We start from the raw sequence: 20,141 nt of genomic DNA, 5'->3' as shown, positions 1-20,141 counted from the left end.
GGTCGCCGCCGTACCAACAGGCATCGTGGTGACTACCAGCCCATGGGTTGAGTGGATGTGTTAGTTTTGCTATCCTTGTATCCTTGTGTCGGTTGTAGTTGTTCCATCCTTGTATCCGGTTGTATGGATCTCATGTGTACTTGAACCTTGTATGGTGTACCTTGATGAATTCTATGGATCGATGTGTTATCTGGTCTTGAATCCTTGTTCTAAGCTTGTTGTCATATGTTGTTTCAACCGTCTTAATGTTTTCCCTCAACAGGATGGTTAGACCTCCACCACCTCCTCCGCTGGGACCAACCCTGTTGCAAATGACTCAGCTGTTGGGTCAGATGCAGCAAACCCAGCACAACTTTGATCAAGCTCGTCAAGGCTATGGCCGAGTGTTGATCTGGGACTTCCTGCAGCTGAACCCGCGATCGTTCGACTCGACTCCTGAACCGCTGGATGCAGATGATTGGGTGCGCGATGTCAACCGCATGCTCAACACAGCGGGAGTCGCCCCAGAAGACAAGGTGCGGTTTGCGACTCACCTACTGACAGGAGGGTCCGCCGCATGGTGGGAGAACTTTCTCGAGATGCGTCCCGCCAATGCGCCTGATGTCACATGGGAAGAATTCAGGGAAGCTTTCAGGAGCCACCACATTCCTGAAGGGCTCATGGACAGGATGAAGGAGAAATTCCTCAGTCTTGTTCAAGGCAACAAAGATGTGATGGCGTTCAGCATCGAGTTCTCCAAGCTAGCTCGCTATGGTGGTGAAGAAGTGTCTACTGATGCCAAGAAGCAGAAGAGGTTCCGTAATGGCCTCAAGCCGGCACTCAAGTACACGCTCACTCATGTCACGGTGGAAACCTTCGACAAGCTTGTCAACACTGCCATCAAGGAAGAGTCGGGTAGGCTTGCGTTCGAGGATTCGCACAAGCATACTCGAGAGGTTGGTGCTCCTTCAGCATCAGCACCGTCTCAGAAGCGCAGGCTGTGGGTTCCTTATCCCGCACCGCCAAGACAAGCTGCACAAGCTGGGTATGCTCCCCGCGCAGCACACGCTGGGTATGCTCCCCGCCCACCCACCCCACAGCTACAGCAGAGGAACTACCAACCTCCGCCAAGGCCTGCATATGGTGGACCAAGGCCGATGGGTCCACGTGCCGACCCCACATGCTACAAGTGTGGTCAGGTTGGGCACATCTCCACCTTCTGCCCTCAGAAGCTGCCTCCACCACCACCTCGCTCTACTACAACAAATGCGATGGTTCGTGCACCAGCTCCGGGCCGTGCCTTCAACAACAACACCAGGCAAGGTCCGAGGACTGCTCGTGTCAACAACCTCAACATCGAGCAGGCTGAACAAGCTACCGACGTCGTGCTTGGTACTTTGCTTGTTAACTCTATTCCTGCAAAAGTACTATTCGATACAGGAGCTTCTCTATCTTTTGTGTCTGATAGTTTTGCTCAAAGCAATAACTTTGCTATGGAGCTCATGCCTAAATCTCTCATGGTTCAATCCCCCGGAGCGCAGATGTTATCCACTATCGTAAGCCATGGTAACCAAATTCAGATTGGGAACCATTTGTTCGAGGCTTCTCTCATACTCCTTCGAAACTCTGGCATTAATGTCATCCTTGGCATGGATTGGTTGAAGGCCAACAAAGTTTTCATTCATTGTGCCGAGCATTCAGTTTCTCTTCCTACTCCGACAGGAACCTTGACCTATACACCTTCTCAAACACCTTCCGTTTAGCTCTTTGCTTTGAATCCTAGTTCTCTTCCGGAGCTTGAGTCTATACCGGTGGTTTGCGACTTTCCTAATGTCTTTCCTGAAAAACTTCCAGGTATGCCGCCTGACAGGGCTGTTGAGTTCGTCATTGAACTAGAGCCTGGTACAGCTCCTATCTCAAAGCGGCCATACAAGATGGGTCCAAATGAGTTGGCTGAACTCAAGAAGCAGCTTGACGAGTTGCAAAAACTTGGTTTCATTCAGCCAAGCACTTCTCCATGGGGATGTCCTACCATCTTCGTGAAGAAAAAGGATAAAACTGATCGATTGGTGGTTGACTACCGCCCTCTCAATGAGAAAACGATCAAGAATACATATCCTCTTCCTCGCATCAATGAGCTCTTTGATCAGCTTGCGGGTGCAACTGTGTTCTCTAAGATGGATTTGAGAAGTGGTTATCACCAAATCAAAATCCGCAAGGAGGATGTACCCAAGACAGCCTTCAAAACTCGTTATGGTCTCTATGAATACACCGTCATGTCCTTTGGCCTCACTAATGCTCCTGCCACTTTCTCTCGGTTGATGAACTACATTTTCATGGAGTACCTCGACAAGTTTGTGGTAGTCTATCTTGATGATATCCTTGTCTACTCCAAGTCCAATGAGGAGCATGAAGAGCATCTTCGCCTCATCCTCATGAAGCTTCGTGAACATCGTCTTTATGCCAAGTTCTTCAAATGTGAATTCTGGCTTCCTCAAGTCGTCTATCTTGGCCATGTCATTTCGGGAAAAGGAATTGCTGTCAATCCTGAAACTGTCAAGGCGATCGTTGAATGGCTTCCTCCGAAGAATGTCAAGCAAGTGAGAAGTTTCCTTGGTTTGGCAAGTTACTGCCGCCGCTTCGTTGAGAATTTCTCCAAGATCGCCAAGCCTCTTACCGATCTCCTCAAGAAAGACAAGAAGTTCCTTTGGTCTCCTCAATGCCAAGAAAGCTTTGACCTCCTCAAGCAGAAGCTCACTTCCACACCTGTCCTTGTTCTTCCAGATACTTCTAAACCTTTCCAGATATTCTGTGATGCCTCTCTTCATGGACTAGGTGCTGTCCTCATGCAAGAACGTCAAGTTGTGGCTTATGCTTCTCGTCAGTTGAAAAAGCATGAACTCAACTATCCCACACATGATCTCGAGCTTGAAGCCGTGTTACATGCTTTAATAACATGGCGCCAATACTTGTTGGGCAACAAATGTGAGATCTTCACCGACCACAAGAGTCTCAAATACATCTTCACACAACCCAACTTGAACCTCCGTCAAACGAGATGGATGGAAACCATCAAGGACTTTGATCTGTCTATCAGCTACACTCCAGGCAAAGCTAATGTCATGGCTGACGCCCTTAGTCGCAAGTCCTATTGCAACAATCTCATGATTCAAGAAAGTCAACCTGCTCTTTATGAAGAATTCAGGAAATTGAATCTTGAGCTCGTTCCCCAAGGCTACCTTGCAAACTTGGTGATCACGCAGACTCTTGAAGATAAGATCCGAAAAGGACAGTTGCGAGATATTTGCAGCAAGAACATCAAAGAGAATATGCACAAGCCCAAGTACAAGTCTTTCTCTCTCGACGATCAAGGAACTCTCTTCTTCCAAGGTCGTTTTGTTGTTCCGAATGATCCAGACCTGAGAAATCTCATTCTCAAAGAAGCTCACGACACTCCTCTTTCTATCCATCCTGGCAGCACAAAGATGTATCTCGATATCAAGTCTATCTATTGGTGGACTAGGATGAAAAGGGATGTCGCTCGATATGTCTCAGAATGTGATGTCTGTCGCCGTGTCAAAGCAGAACATCAGAGACCTGCCGGTGTCCTCCAACCCCTGAAAATTCCTGAGTGGAAATGGGATAAGATTGAGATGGACTTTGTAACTGGTTTTCCAAAGTCTAGAAAAGGCAATGATGCTATCTTCGTGGTGATCGACCGTCTTTCCAAGGTTGCTCACTTCCTTCCTGTCAAAGAGACAATATCTGCTAGTCAGTTGGCTGAGCTCTACACTGCAAAGATCGTCTCTCTTCATGGTGTTCCCTTGGAAATAAGCTCTGATCGCGGAAGTATCTTCACTTCCAGGTTTTGGGCTAGCTTTCAGAAAGCTATGGGAACTAATCTACTCTTCAGCACAGCTTATCATCCTCAAACGAGTGGGCAAGTCGAAAGAGTCAATCAGATTCTTGAGGACATGCTCCGTGCCTGTGTTATCTCCTTCGGCATGAAATGGGAAGAATGCCTTCCATTCGCTGAGTTCTCTTACAACAACAGCTATCAAGCCAGTTTGGGCATGGCACCCTTCGAAGCTCTCTATGGTCGCAAATGCAGAACACCTCTAAACTGGTCTGAAACCGGTGAAAGGCAAATCTTTGGCCCCGATGTCATCAACGAGGCTGGAGAAAAGGTGCGAATCATTCGTGACAATCTGAAGATAGCACAATCTCGGCAGAAAAGCTATTATGACAGCAAGCACCGTGATATGATCTATCAACCTGGTGATCAAGCTTACCTCCGTGTTACTCCTATGAGGGGCACTCATCGCTTTGGCATCAAAGGCAAGCTGGCGCCAAGATACATTGGTCCCTTCAAAGTTCTAGCAAAGCGTGGTGAAGTCGCTTACCTCCTTGAACTCCCTGAGAAGCTCTCCAAAGTGCACGATGTCTTCCACGTGTCACAGCTCAAGAAGTGCTTCAAAGATCCGGACCGTGCAGTTGATCACGAGTCCATCGACCTCCAAGAAGACCTCTCCTACAAAGAGCATCCCGTTCGGATTCTTGATGAAGCTGAACGTCGAACTCGCAACAACTCTGTCAAGTTCCTCAAGGTGCAGTGGTCGCACCATTCCGATAAAGAAGCAACTTGGGAGCGGGAAGATCAACTCCGTTCCGAGTACCCGTCCTTTTTCTCTTCTTCCTGAGAATCTCGGGGCGCGATTCCTTCAAGGGGGGCGTTTGTAACATCCCAAGAGTAATACATAGTTCCTTTTTACCTTTCTTGCTTTTATTTCATGTCATCATGTTGCATTCATGCATAACACCACTTTGGTTTTACTAAATTGTTTTGCCTTTTGGTTTTCTTTTGGTTTGCTTGTTGTTCTTCATCTCTTCCTCTATCTTGGTTCATCCTCTTCCTCTTGTGATGTTCCAAGAAAGGCTCTCCAACTTTTCTTCCCCACCTTTAAACCCGAACACAAAAAGGTCATGCCAAATTTTTCTATAATTTGGTGTCACCTCAATCCCTCTCTTCTTCTTGATCTTGCCAAATTATTTGATTTGGAGATAATCCATTTCAATGATTGGGTTATGCTTTTCTACCAAACAAGTGTGGCACATAAAATAATGAAACTTCTTTTTCCTTTTAACCTCTATGTAGAAAACCCCTCTTTTATTTCTACTTCCTTTCAATGTCAATTCATGTGACATAACCTTGTTACATCTTGTATCTTCTCTATTTCAAATACTTCTTTTGGTTGCCTCCCTCTTCACAAATTAATCTTGGATTTTGTTTTAAAAATAAAAACAGAAAACTAAAAAGAGAGAAAGAAAATAAAAAGAAACCCTACCTAAACCTAACCTAACCTAAAGCAAGCCGGCAGCCCAGCCCCCTAGCCCAGCTAGCCCCCTTCCTCTCCTCACCTTGGCAGCCCACCTTGCTGGCCCAAGTCCTCTTACCTGAAGCGGTATGAGAACTCCCTCTCCTCTCCCTTTACACGTAGACGAGCTGCACCGTATCGGGTAAAGAAGCTCGCCATGGTCTCCACGTCGCCAGCCTCCCTCCCCTCTGGCCCTCCTCTTCTCCGTTATAAGCAGCACAGCAGCGCCTCCACCAACCCTAGCTACCTCCCTTTTCCCTCTCCAAGCGCCGCCACCTTCTCCTCTCTCCAACGGAAAACCCTCCCGAGCTCAAACATCGCCGCCGTCTACCCTACACCACCATCGCCATGGGCCACCTCGAGCTCACCTGACGGGCGGAAAAGAACCACCTTGGACTCCTCGTTCTTCTCGACTTCTTCACGGAGCAAGGGACTCCAAGATCTGCTCGACCGCTTCGTCCTCGCCAACGTCTACCCCCGGCCACCTCGTCTTCCTCAACTCCGGCGACCCCCCTCTGCTTCCCTTTCTCTTCAGCGAGCCCAGGGTGAGCAGCAAGTTCCTCCTCCTACCCCTGCATGCATCAAACCTCGCGGCATCGTCGATGCGAGGGAGATCCGACACGATCAAACGAAAAATGACCCCTTTTATATCTGTTTCACGACGCACTTTTCCGACGAACGTTGCCGGCGAGTCACTCCACTCCAGCACGTGTTTTTCATACCGCTGTAAAGCCCCGACGTAGATCTACAACTGTTGTTTTGGAGTCACCCAGTTTCGAGGTCTGTACACGACGCCACCTTCAATCAAACTTTGGTCCAGAAGCAGATTCATTTTCGGTTTCAGTTTAACCGTGTTGTGTTCCCGTTTTCCGTCGAGCGCCGTGACCGCCACGGTGCACCAAAACACCTCAAACATGTCTCATTCAAAACTTGGCACATCCTTCCTTCTCAACCTTCTTTGCTTCTCTCAAATCGGTGCCTAGATTAGAAGCGGGGGACGCTTTAAAAAGCGTGCAGAAATACATCTACAGGAGACTGCAGCTGTCATTTTTCAGTTCGTAGTGTCAATCATTTCAGTTAACGTGTGGCTACACTATACCTTGTCTGGAGGTTGTTTGATTTCAAAACCGAAGCTCAGCCCAGCTGGCTGTGCCCTTGCTCCTCTCCCGCACAGACCCGGGTTCGAGTTCCCGCGGGCGCGGTTTAAGCCAAACTTTTTGGCGCGCCACGCGGGCAGGCTGACCTGGCTCTGGGCCCCACTGGTCAGCGACCATGTCTAAAACCATCCCGGTGAAATATGTTTCCCGCCCAAATCTCTCTCCAAAATTCAATTCCTTTTATGAATTTGAAATCTGCCTAATTTTCAAACCTTTTATTTTTGCACTTTCCTAAACTCAAATTTGACAAACCATATATCCTTTTTGATCAACTTTTCGTGATCTATCCAATTATGAACTTTGTTTTGGATTTTGGATAAATAAAATTTGGACATATTTTAAAACTGAATTAATTTGGTTAATATGGCATAATTCATAACTCTTAATTCATAACTCTAAATTGAACAAATTATATATCCATTTTCATCAGAAAAGCGAGAGGTTTTCAAATCTTGCATCACCATGCATCATTGGCATCATCTCTGAATTGTCCAAAGTAAAATTGCAATATGAACTAAGTGGATATGTGAGGGTGCTTATCATTTCATGTGACACTTGAGCACCCCACTTAATTTTGCGTTACACATATCATCTCGCCATGTCATCATGCATCATATTGCGCATTGCATCTACTTGTATTGATTTTGTGCCATTACTTTCTATGTATGTGCTATTTGGTTCTTCTCGAGTAGACGCCGACGCAGAGCAGTACGAGCAGGAGTACGAGCACCCTCAGGAGGATCGTGCCAGTGCTTCTACCGCTGATCTGACAGGCGAGCCCACCTCTTCACCTATTTTACATTTACATGCTCTTTTGATCTATTGCTATCCCTATGTTGCGTTTCTGTTGTGTCACGTGTCCTTTTCCACCTGTTACCTATATATCCGAGTTACACCTCCTCGCCCTACCTATTGTTTGTTGTTTGCCAGCTTTGCCAGTCGTAGGCGAGTTTAGGGTTTTTGTTGATATCTCGAAATGTTCGGGATATCTTGTTGGGATGTTGACACATGCACTACCTTTTTGAAAATGAAGTTGATAACTTTTACTACAATTAAAATTGATATGGGATAATAATATTGCAGAGGCATCGGTGAGCCCCTTTGCGAAAGCATCGGATTTTTGTCTCGCTTGTGTCCCCTAGGACCCGAGTTCTTGTTATCTGTTTCCAAGACTGAGCGCGCTAACCACTCGTGGGAGGTTTTATCGGGACCCCCCATCACCCATTACCATTTCTCAAGTCTGTTGAAAAGGGGGCCACAACCTTGATTTTATTTGCCTATGCCATGTATGCCATGCTTTACTTACTGTTGCCTTCGGGTGTTTACTTCCTGTTGCCTTCGGGTGTTTATATTCTGTACTGTACCTTGCGGAACGTTTAGCGAAGCGTGTGGTTTGCACGCCTAGCCGTTAACGCAAACCCTGAGTCCGCATCGGAGTACGGCCGAACTTCGTTTCGGGTAGCTTAGTTGGGTGGCCCCCCTAGGCATTCTTGTAGATCTGGGAACGGTCTTGTTGTGAGACTCCGCCGTAATTAAGCGGGTTCGAGCATGCGTGTATGGTAACATTGGTGCACCCCTGCAGGGTTAAATCTTATCGATAAGCCGTGTCCGCGGTTATGGACGACTTGGAGCTGTTTAACTCGATCATAGAACAACTTACACATAATCTTGTCGCTAATAATATTGCTAATAATCTGCGTAGTAAGTTAGTACTACTACAATGGATATGGAAATAAAATTGTCAACTGTGTGAGTGCCTTGCCAGTACCTCTTGGCTAAGGGGGATCGCATTGGCTGGGTTTTGTTTGCAGAGTATAGAACTGCTAGATTATGCGCTCTCTCATCTTCTCTAATAGACGAATGTTGTAGCGTGTCTCTATTGGTTAGTTGCTTTGCTGCCGCTAAACTCCACATATAGCCGGGCGAAGTTTACACCGCCCCCCAGCAAGCATAGCTGGTCTTGTCTCGCAAGTACGTGCCACTTGGTACTTACCCTCGTTTTTCTCTCTCTTTTTCCGGAACCCGCTTTTCGACAAACAGGTACGACAGATGATGAGCAGTACGCAGGAGGCTACTTTGTCGAGTTCACGGACGACGACTTCGTTGCGTAGCAGGATCGTTCCTAAGGCAGCAGCCTGTGGCTTGTTGGTTATGGATCCCGCTTGGTTATCTTCAGGACTCTTAGTCCAATTTGGATCTTGTCTGTACCCAGACTATTTGCTACCTCTATGTATGATGTACTGTTGGGATATGTTTCCCTTTTGAGTGTCATTTGGATCTTGCTCAGTAGAGCGTTGCTATATATGAACCTTTTCCATCTTTTGTGTCGTAGATGGTCATGTTGTGATATTCAATCTGTATTCTACCCTTGTATCCTGTGCACAGTGCGTGTATGTGTGAAGTGCACAGGAAGGTGAAGCATTCAGGCTTGGAAAGCCTAACGTGAGCCTTTGAGGTGGGTGTTGTGTGCATGAGCGTGTCGAGCTGTTGCTTGGCCTACCCATAAGCTTGGGAATACGAGGCGACCTCACGGTCCTTTGTAGTGACCTCATGCACATAAACCCCTCTTACCTGCGCGCTCTGGGTTTTCCTACTCCTGGGGCTTACAGACTTGGTATCAGAGCCAGGTTTCGATCCTGGGACCTGTGGGTTATGGGCCCACCACGCTTCCGCTGCGTAGTTCCTATGCCATGTCCAAACTGGCTTGATAGCTGTTGTTGTAAGAGAACTCAGCGAAAGGTGCCTTCTTCTCCGCTGCGTTATAGGAACATGGCCATTATAAGGTCACATTTGCGACCATAGAGAGCTTCGAAAGGTGCCATGCCCAAACTGGCTTGATAGCTGTTGTTGTAAGAGAACTCAGCGAATGGAAGGCATTCTTCCCATTTCATGCCGAAGGAGATAACACAGGCACGGAGCATGTCCTCAAGAATCTGATTGACTCTTTCGACTTGCCCACTCGTTTGAGGATGATAAGCTGTGCTGAAGAGCAGATTAGTTCCCATAGCTTTCTGAAAGCTAGCCCAAAACCTGGAAGTGAAGATACTTCCGCGATCAGAGCTTATTTCCAAGGGAACACCATGAAGAGAGACGATCTTTGCAGTGTAGAGCTCAGCCAACTGACTAGCAGATATTGTCTCTTTGACAGGAAGAAAGTGAGCAACCTTGGAAAGACGGTCGATCACCACGAAGATAGCATCATTGCCTTTTCGAGACTTTGGAAAACCGATTTAAGTCCATCTCAATCTTATCCCATTTCCACTCGGGAATCTTCAGGGGTTGGAGGACACCGGCAGGTCTCTGATGTTCTGCTTTGACACGGCGACAGACATCACATTCTGAGACATAGCGAGCAACATCTCTTTTCATCCTAGTCCACCAATAGGTAGACTTGATATCGAGATACATCTTTGTGCTGCCAGGATGGATAGAAAGAGGAGTGTCATGAGCTTCTTTGAGAATGAGGTTTCTCAGGTCTGGATCATTCGGAACAACAAAACGACCTTGGAAGAACAGAGTTCCTTGATCATCGATAGAGAAGGACTTGTACTTGGGCTTGTGCATATTCTCTTTGATGTTCTTGCTGCAAATATCTCGCAACTGTCCTTTTCGGATCTTATCTTCAAGAGTCTGCGTGATCACCAAGTTTGCAAGGTAGCCTTGGGGAACGAGCTCAAGATTCAATTTCCTGAATTCTTCATAAAGAGCAGGTTGACTTTCTTGAATCATGAGGTTGTTGCAATAGGACTTGCGACTAAGGGCGTCAGCCATGACATTAGCTTTGCCTGAAGTGTAGCTGATAGACAGATCAAAGTCCTTGATGGTTTCCATCCATCTCGTTTGACGGAGGTTCAAGTTGGGTTGTGTGAAGATGTATTTGAGACTCTTGTGGTCGGTGAAGATCTCACATTTGTTGCCCAACAAGTATTGGCGCCATGTTATTAAGGCATGTAACACAGCTGCAAGCTCGAGATCATGTGTGGGATAGTTGAGTTCATGCTTTTTCAACTGACGAGAAGCATACGCCACAACTTGATGTTCTTGCATGAGGACAGCGCCTAGCCCATGAAGAGAGGCATCACAGAATATCTGGAAAGGTTTAGAAGTATCTGGAAGAACAAGAACAGGTGTGGAAGTGAGCTTCTGCTTGAGGAGGTCAAAGCTTTCTTGACATTGAGGGGACCAAAGGAACTTCTTGTCTTTCTTGAGGAGATCGGTAAGAGGCTTGGCGATCTTGGAGAAATTCTCAACGAAGCGGCGGCAGTAAATTGCCAAACCGAGGAAACTTCTCACTTGCTTGACCTTCTTCGGAGGAAGCCATTCAACGATCGCCTTGACGGTTTCAGGATTGACAGCAATGCCTTTTCCGGAAATGACATGGCCAAGATAGACGACTTGAGGAAGCCAGAATTCACATTTGGAGAACTTGGCGTAAAGACGATGTTCACGAAGCTTCATGAGGATGAGGCGAAGATGCTCTTCATGCTCCTCATTGGACTTGGAGTAGACAAGGATATCATCGAGGTAGACTACCACAAACTTGTCGAGGTACTCCATGAAAATGTAGTTCATCAACCGAGAGAAAGTGGCAGGAGCATTAGTGAGGCCAAAGGACATGACGGTGTATTCAACTTGTGACGCCCTCCTTGTATTTCGCCGGCAGCCTCCTGGTATTCCGCAACACCACGCTCGCCAGGCTCCTGCCGGCGCTCACATCGATCCAAGCCCGGGTGTCTCTCCTCGACGTCCGCGTCCCCAGTCACCACGGGGTGGAGTCTGCCGGCGTCGCTTCGCTGCTCCATGCCGCTGCGGGGCTCTCCCCGGTGGATCTCATCCTGTCCCTCCCGCGCATGATGGATCACATCGACGTGGAGCTCCCTTGCTTCCACCGCGCCGCTTCCATCCAGCTGTACGCGGAGAACCTCCGCCTCACGCCGCCAGGTCGCAGCGCCGGGTTCCCGGCGCTCGAGAGATTGACGCTCCTCTCGCTCTCGGGCTGCAGCGTCGACCTCGCCGCCTTGGTCCTTCGCTGCCCGTGCCTGCGGGTGCTCTGGGTGGCCCAAGTTTCCCTCGACGACGGCATCGACATCCGATCGGAGTCGTTGCAGGAGCTGCATGTGCGTGCAGGTTACAGTTCGACAGACCGTATCAACGTGGAGGCCCCCGTGCTTAAGAAACTGACGATGCTCTTCCGTACCAAAGACAAGCTCAACGTGTCCGTCGTGGCACCAATTTTGGAGAAGGTCTCCTGGGAGTGCTCCTCCTATTCCACGACCACGATGACTGCTGGGTTTGGTCCATGGGGCCTCTCGAAAGTGAGCTTACATACTGCAGAGAGCCTCGGACACCGGGTGATCACCGGCGCCGGGGAAGACACATGTTTGCAGCTCTCCAACGTTAATGTCCTGTCCCTGCAAATGACGGCTTGTGTATGTCTCATGTATCTCCTGCTCAATTAGCTTAATTTGCCGCCTAAATTGAACTTATGCATGATATGCTCTCTTTTTTGGGGGGGGGGGGGGGGGGGGGCCGGGTCTGTTTGTTGCACAGCTCAACTTTGTGAAGAAAATAGAGAAACATCTGGTTACCGACTTCTCTGTTTTGGAGCTAATAATGGAGTATGATTATGGTATGAGATCGGCAGGCCACGTTTTTGGACCATTTGTGTTCCATCTACTTGGGTCACATCGGATTCGTACTGCTACACAATGGCTTCAGATCCTCCTTCTGAGATCAAAGGTAATACTCTGCTCTGTTTATATATCTCAAATATATATTCATGGTACTTGTTTGATAAAAAAAACTAGGTTCATTCTTGAGATAAGATCTGAATTATGGACCATAGAAAAATACATTTTAGTAATCCTCATTTGTTCTAGGTGAAAGAAGAATGTCCAGTAAATTGTCCCTGTGATGAGCCCAGGAACTGGAGAAGCGAAAATATCTCTCTGATCAATCTTGAAGAAGTGGTAATCGATGGCTTCGAACCGGAGGATCATGAGTTTGATTTCTTGAAAGCGATATTCAGATGTGCACCCATGCTTAAAAGAATGGCCGTGGGCACGTCGTATAAGGTCACAACAAGTAACAACTGGTGCACGGAATTATATGACATCTTCAAGGCTTATCCTTTGGTGGAATGCAAGTTAATGCGACAGATCTTAGTTTTGGTAAGAAGGTATTGCATGAATTTTTAGTATGCTTCTAGATGCAACGATTTAATTTATCTTTGGACAGTTTTGTCGAAGCCTTGATCATAGGATCACTTATCATGTATCACTGGCATCAGCTGTTTTGCTTTTTTTACCGGTTGATCTTTGTATCAACCTTAGCTGATCGTTGAAATGTAATAAGTGTGATGTTGATACTCTAAATAAAGTAATAAAGCAGCCATATGCATCATTTTGATGCAGAGGCTGGGGTATCCCCCATTTCGAAAAAAGTTTTGTCAAAGCCTAAACTCATGCTTTATCATTGCTGCTCTAACACCTTTATAGTTATGTTCTGTCGGTGTCCTTCGTGTTGTGCAAATTTCTACGGTGGTTGCAATGTGTCCTTGACATGCCATCTAGGTGAAGTTAGTTTAGCTTACTCCTGCTCTCTTTGTTTATGGAAGAAATGACCACTGTGAATTTGTCATGCTCCATATGTTGCGGCTATGTGTTTGCTGTCTTTACGCTGATCCCTTTGATGGGCCGGAGACGGAAGTAAACGATCATATAAACTATAAGTCATACATACCATCTAGGTTGGTTGCACATAATATATTTAGATGATATACTGTTTCCAAGTCCACAGAATTTTGCTTGTGTCTGTAATGTACTCAAATAATTGGCTGAATCTATATTAATGATTTTTCTTTGGGGATATTTTATAGCTTAATGTGTGTGCATACATCCTTATATTTCACAGCTGGGTTTTGCACCATATATATTTAGTAGCCACTAAAAGAAGCTTCTAGTCTAGTTCAACAATAGCTCATTTGATTTTCAATTTTCATGGGCCTTCAGGTTAAGTAGAAATTGGTAATGCCAAAACACAAAACAAAGAAGGGTATGTGAAATTCAACAGGAAGCTCTTCAGACAAAATAAGCGGGGGAGGGGGGATCTAAGGCCGAGTAGGGTGGAGAACTGGAAATGACCAACAGGTTGATGCACTCATAGAGAAAATATCCGATGGAAGTCGAGATATTTAAAAAATTATGGAAAAATACATGATGTTGGGGATGTGATTGCTCTACGAACATATAAAATTTCAAGTTCAAAACCAAATCCATTTAGGATGTACGATAACAGCAAAGTCCAGTGATGAATAGTGACAACAAATATACCATTACTAATCATGCACATTTTGTTTTCTTCTTTGCTCCCAAAAAAACTCTGAATTTGAGCTCCAAACAGTATACCATCGCTCTTGCCAGTCACATCCTGTTGCATCAGCGCTCAGAACAGCAGTCCCTTTTCCTTTCGGTTGCCTTTGATGACAGTTTTCTCGCCTTGCTGATGACTAGGTTCTCTGCCCCGGTCTCAGTACGTGCAGGACGTCCTCAGTGAAAACCCCTCCTCGCCGCTTACATCTCTTCAGTAGAAACACCTCCTCGCTGGCCATTGGGCGTCGAGGGATTATCCAAGTTGGATTAAGGTCCGATACAGCAGTGTGAAGACCAGAATCATTTGGGCGCACAACTTGGGCTGCCCTGCATCGACCCTGCATGCAAAGGAGGCAACTCGAAACCAGTTTTGGTCAGTATCTTGGAATGGGAATATGGAGTCTCCGTGTACAGAGACTAGAATGTCAACCATAGAATCCCTAAAAATATTCATATCTCGAAACAATAAAGAGCAGTTCCTTCTAATATGTCCGCCTGAGATTGCTTCTTTAATTAAATTGAGATAATTAGCTTCAGCTAATCTCGCAATAACTTCTTTTATTGGCTACTAAATGTACTGGCGCAAAACCGAAGGGTGCAACAAATAGAGATGGTTGCATGAAACAAATGGGCAGCTAGTAAGGTGAGCAGACTGCATAGACTAGAAAGTTACCTAAAAACTCTCACTTCCACCACTCAGCTTTCATTTTGAAAAGAACAAAAGTTTTGAGAATGTATGCTCACAAATTGAGCAGAAATATTATACTCAATGAAAAATCTGCACTAATATAGCATATTCAGACAACTTTTGTGATAAACCAAACATTAGTGGACCCGACAAACAGTATAGCCTCTCATTCATGCAAACTGAAGTAGAGGCTATAGAGCATTTTTTTTCTGGCAGACTAGAACTGTACATTGTTTGGAAATAAGTTTATAGGATGATGGTTTAGCCCCTGGGCTTCATTAGAGGAAACAGAACCTAAAGAAAAAACAAGCATTAAGACTGATAATACGCCACCTAAACATATAGAGCATCACAATGACCATCCTTTAGCAAACAAAGAGGGGCAGAGACAAGCTAAACTTAATTAGCCTGGAATGGATAATTGGCATGTCAACTATAGGATTGTTGCCCTAGCCAATTCAACCAAAAGTTCGAACTGATGGAAGGAGACTAGGCAGTATGTTTATATTCAACACTGCTCCTTCTCACGTCTAGGCTATTTTAGTCCTTAATTAGAGTGGGTTCGTTGTAGGCCGCAAAATCTTTTTTCTTTTGTTTTTAATACTGCGTGAGTAGGGTCTTAAACTTGAGACTTTTTTGGCTCTGATACCATATAAGATTGTTGCACTAGCCAATTCAACTAAGAGTCCGAACTGATAGAAAGAGACTAGATAGTATATTTATATTCAACATCAACAACTAATTCTAACCACCCCTACACACTTTCACAACATGAAAGGCATTGAGATGACATAGCTATAAAGGTTTGAGAGAAGAATATAGACATAAGGCGAACATCAATAATCTTATCCTTTGATGAAACTGTACAACCAAAAAAAAAATCGTTGCATCTACGAGCGTGTGCACCGAACCTGCTTACCAGGACAATGATCAACACTGTATTCCACAGAAGGATAAGCCATGAAGATGTTGTGTATTTCTGTACACCAATCATCATTTGGTATAAACCCCTCTGACCGCTCCAGGGCTATTTTTTTAAGCACTGGCGTGCATCTAAATATCAACTTCAAGAAATCGGACTCATGATCCTGCCCTTCAAATCCTTTGATTTCCACCTTTTCAAGATTGGTTAAGGAGATAGTCTGAGTTATCCAGTCCTTTGGCTCATCACAAGGGGTGTGCATCTGTCTTTCATCTGATACAAACATGAGTTACATGCTCCATCCACTATTCATATCTAATAAGCTCAAGAATGTACCAATAACCTTTTTGTCTCTACATATTTCTGAAATGTAAGCACATCGAAAATTACCTTAAATCTCTGGAGGACGATCTTAAGGCTTCGTGTAGCAGTGCGAACCCGATGCATTCCAAGTAGTCTCAACATTAATGCTCCAAATACATGTTCTGGTGTTATGAGATGTACCTCTAAGCCAGAGATGCCCGTAATCATATGTTTCTCTATCTCCGTGGCAAAACCGGTCACTGTGTCTGGATAGCTGCGTGGACACTGGTAAAACAATTTTCGAAAGTACATCATGATTTATGATCAGAAGTTTAATATAGTCGGCAAATTAATCCAGCAAGTAAATTGAGTAGGAGATCGAGGAGACATATATACATACTCTGGCAAACATGTGTAGCCAGAGGACCTGAACGCGAGGGGCGTCATCTCCCAGCTGCCCATTGCTCTTTTCTGTCTCCAATCTCGCTGCCAAGAGCCCCCAAATGCCAAGCCCGATAAAAGCTCCGGAATACATGCACCGCCAAGAGACCTTCTCCAGCAGAGGTGCCGAGACGGAGACGCTGAGGTCACTGCCGGTGCGGAGGTGCATGGTCAATTGCTTGAGCGCCGGGGCCTCGACATGGACACGTCCTGTCCATGCGCCCATGACATTGTTTTCCATGATGAGCTCCTGCAGCGAAGCCGAGCGGATGATGATGTCATCAGCTGGGAGGAAAGCGTCGACCACCTTGAGCATGCTCAGGCGCGGGCAGAGGGGGACCAAGGCAACAAGGCTGATGCGGCAGCCAGAGAGAGATAGGCTCTGGAGCGCAGGGAGCTCAAACTGCGGGCCAGGGAAGCAGAGGAACGCCGCGTGCAACTCGATTGAGGTGGTGACATGGAAGCAGGCGGACAGGTCCACGTCAACGTAAGGCTTCTCTAGGTTCAGCGGGTGACTGAAGCGGAGCGCAGCTGGCGAGAGCCTCGCGGTGGCGCGGAGCAGTGAGGAGACGTAGTTGGCAGGCCACCTTCTTCTTAACGAAGATCGGAGACCTGCCCTTGAACTTGGAGAGACGCGGTTGACAACGTCCAGTACCGCAGGGACGTGGATGTCTAGGAGGGAGAGGGACGCGGCACCGGGTCCAAGTGAGGAGAGCGCCGCTAGGAGCAAACCTGGCATGACATCGCGGAAGATGAGGTCAGGGAGGCGGGTCCAGAGGCCACGCCACCGGCGGGAGATGAGGCTGGTACGCGCAGCGACGCCGGCGCAGGGCAGACGGACGAGGACCTGGATGATCATGTCGTCCGGGAGGGCGCTGATGAGGTCAGCTCCTCCGCTGCTGCTTGGACCACCAAGCTCCGAATGTCCACCATGACGGCGTGCTCCATCCATGGAATAACTGCCCTCTGAAATCTGGATGCAGCACAGAAGAGCAGGCGGCGGTGAGCTGACAGGAATGGTGCTGAAAAAAGACGGAACAAAAATATCTTTAAGCAGGCCTGGTGAAAATGTGGAATGTCCCAGGGAGAATTGGTTCCTTGGGCTACAATGTATAAAAGAAATATGGGTATGATTAAAAAAGTATAGTGTCCTTGCTATGTGTTGAAATTACGCAGCTGGCAGCTGGAGCGGAGTTCTCTATGAGCAACCAGGGTGGACAAAGACACTTTTACAATCTAAACTAAACGCTTAATGGAGTTCTTAATTATATACACTTGGGCACCAAACAATGTCCAAAGTTCCACGTTTATCTTGTTTATTTGGCATGCTCAGCCTCATTCTTCAAGCTCCGCCACAGGCTACCAATACAGTTTATGGATCCTATGCTGAAGAAAAGAGACAAATACTTGGAACTTACCGGAAGAAACAAGATTTTTGCCCTTCTCACCACTGCCAGCTTTGCTCCCTTCATTATTCTTTGCCCCATTTCAAGTAACCATGGCAGTGCTCTGTTACACAAATCACAAAGCTAAGTTGGTCCTTGTAAGCATAAATGCGTTAAACTCGTCAGATGAAGAATGTACCTAGATTTATTCAGAATATATAAGCACCGGGATGAATTACCTCTGAGCTCCACACCCACAGGACGATCTTAAGGCTTCGTGTAGCAGTACAAATCCGACGCATCCCAAGGAGATTTCCCCTTGTCATGGAATGTAGTTCCAAAACAGAGAAATGGGTAATCATATGTTTCTGTGTTGTAAGGTTTGCTGCTTCCTCGAGAGAACTATGTGAAATCTACAGAAATAATTCAGCGGGACATCATGCATAAGTTCAGTTTAGACTGCAAACCCAGTAAATTGAGTAGGACGGAGGACGATAGCCATACATGGGCGACCAAGTACAACGGAAGGACATGGGCATGGACATGGACTCTGACCATACAGCCGGTACTGTCGGCCTCCCTGAGCACGCGCAAAGCGCGGGCAGAGTAGGACCAGGTCGGTGACGTCGACGCTGCAGCTCGAGAGGGACATCCTCTCCAGCTTGGGAAGCTCTCCCGTGGGCGAAACGAGCTCCACCGGCGAGAGCCTCTCGGCGGCGTGGAGCAGCGAGGAGACGCCATCTCTGAGGCGGCGCGGGCGCAGCGGAGGCGGACGAGAATCTGCAGAAGAACATCCCCGGGAGCCCATTGATTAGAGAACAGACCATCTAACAGTAGGCTTCCGGCCCAATTATGACAGCCGATGCTGCGTGAGGCCCAATTATGACAGCCGATTTTCCAAGCCATTTTCTACTTCTAAATCGCCAAATGAAAAAAAAAAATTAGTTTGGAGATGGGAGGTATCGATCCCCCTGCCTCTAATTCGCATAATTTAGCGCTCTACCATTTGAGCTACATCCCCATTTATGCAAAACTAGTCAAGCGAGCCCATTAATATTAATTAATCGTGATTAAGAATCAACCAAACACTGTTTACTGGTACATACGTGAGCATTACAGCCGGTTCAGGTAAATCCGACTGGAAGCAGCTGAAGCTAATTCTCACCATCATTGCAACCGGTTTTGCAGTAGAAACAAACTGGGGTACTTATAGCCGCCTTGACTTAGAAATTCGATTTAGATTGTGCACTATCAAAATCAACACAAATTTATTTTTTTTCCACAAAAAAAAATCAACACAAATTTAATAAGGGTTTTGAGGTTCGAAACCACGCCAAGAGCACATTATTTTTAGATTTCTCTCGTGCTTAATGTTTAGTTCTTCACCGTCACCGTGAAAGCTCTCGCCTCGTTCCTCAGCGTTGGTTCACCTTCATCCCCTCATACGAGTGAGGCGAGCGAGTCTCATCCTATTGTGTCTCACTCCTCCACTTTTGCCCCATGTTCCTCATTGGGGTATTAAAAGTGGTCGGTAGTGTATACCTTGAAATGTCCATAACATGACACTGAAATAGATGTGATGATCTATACCATCATACAGTCTATGAACAAACACAATCTTATTATTATGGAAAGTAAGCAATACACAATCGTTTTGAAGACATGGCCATGTTATTCAAGAGTACAAAATCCAGTCTTTAGAATGCTAATTAAATGTTTACATGAAAACTCTATTTCTATCCGTATCCATAATAAAAACTAGTGTGATTTGTAGAGAAACATGTGCAAATAACAATTGTTAGTTTCTTATAATACCATTTTTTGTGACTCTTTTTTAAGGCAGACAGTTATTAACTTCGTTGCCGAGTAAAGGTAGGCGGAAAGTTCTTAACTTTGTTGTCGAGTAAAGGTGCAAGATAGATCAAAAAATATTGTTAGGCCGGACACGAGAAATTCGATTTAGATTGTGCACTATCAAAATCAGCACAAATTTAATAAGGGTTTTGAGGTTTGAAACCACGCCAAGAGCACATTATTTTTAAATTCTCTCATGCTTAATGTTTAGTTTTCCACCGCTACCGTGAAAGCTCTCGCCTCCTTCCTCATCGTTGGTTCACCTTTCATCCTCTCATACGAGTGAGGCGAGCGAGTTTCGTCACTTCTTCTACCATTAATTATTTAATGCGGAGTTTGATGTGGGTATTACCCTTCGGGTATCCAACATTGGCCTAAATCTTTCGGGCCAACAAGGGATCTATGAAGATCATTGCAGTCCATGATGGATCAATACATCGATAGCGATGAAGGAAAGGTAGAAGGAGACGGATTCTTGATGGACAAGGCGAGGAAACATCGAATAAAGGAAGATCAGATTAGATCTCATTGTAACATAGTCGAATCCGAGCAGGACTCTCGAGACCTGGCCTCCCATATAAAGGCCAAGAGAGGGCCTGCCGGAGGACATCGAAATCATCCTACACAATCCCGTACGCACCAAACCCTAGAAACCTTGCCTTCCGGC

The 20,141-nt window shown here is 46.2% G+C and overlaps 2 protein-coding genes and 1 long non-coding RNA gene across 4 annotated transcripts; 2 read left to right on the top strand and 1 right to left on the bottom strand.

The window, feature by feature from the left end:
• Window positions 1-263: 263 nt before the first annotated feature.
• LOC139830423 (uncharacterized) lies at window positions 264-5,096 on the top strand. The gene is made up of 5 exons (XM_071818419.1): window positions 264-1,371; window positions 1,834-2,172; window positions 3,178-3,466; window positions 4,034-4,586; window positions 5,085-5,096. Exons 1-5 carry the CDS (start codon window positions 264-266, stop codon window positions 5,094-5,096), a joined length of 2,301 nt encoding a protein of 766 aa, XP_071674520.1.
• A 458-nt stretch (window positions 5,097-5,554) lies between these two features.
• On the top strand, window positions 5,555-8,826 carry LOC139830768 (uncharacterized). The gene is made up of 3 exons (XR_011744250.1): window positions 5,555-5,899; window positions 7,204-7,284; window positions 8,552-8,826. It is a non-coding gene; the product is annotated as an uncharacterized lncRNA (long non-coding RNA).
• A 4,885-nt stretch (window positions 8,827-13,711) lies between these two features.
• On the bottom strand, window positions 13,712-18,356 carry LOC127348157 (putative F-box/FBD/LRR-repeat protein At1g22000). 2 transcript variants are annotated; one of them, XM_071818372.1, is made up of 5 exons: window positions 17,860-18,356; window positions 17,654-17,744; window positions 16,195-17,208; window positions 15,882-16,079; window positions 13,712-15,764 (listed from the first exon to the last, which is right to left on the bottom strand). In XM_071818372.1, the coding sequence occupies exons 2-5, from the start codon at window positions 17,720-17,722 to the stop codon at window positions 15,717-15,719; spliced, it is 1,329 nt and encodes a 442-aa protein (XP_071674473.1). In that variant the 5' UTR covers window positions 17,723-17,744; window positions 17,860-18,356; the 3' UTR covers window positions 13,712-15,716. The 2 variants fall into 2 exon arrangements, with proteins under 2 accessions (XP_071674473.1, XP_071674472.1); XM_071818371.1 differs by having other exon boundaries at window positions 13,712-16,079.
• Between the last annotated feature and the right edge of the window lie 1,785 nt (window positions 18,357-20,141).

Source organism: Lolium perenne, chromosome 4 (assembly GCF_019359855.2).
Source record: "Lolium perenne isolate Kyuss_39 chromosome 4, Kyuss_2.0, whole genome shotgun sequence".
Classification (NCBI taxonomy): Eukaryota; Viridiplantae; Streptophyta; class Magnoliopsida; order Poales; family Poaceae; genus Lolium; species Lolium perenne.
The sequence above is the reverse complement of the archived record's forward strand: the minus strand, read 5'-3'. Positions and strand labels throughout refer to the sequence as shown.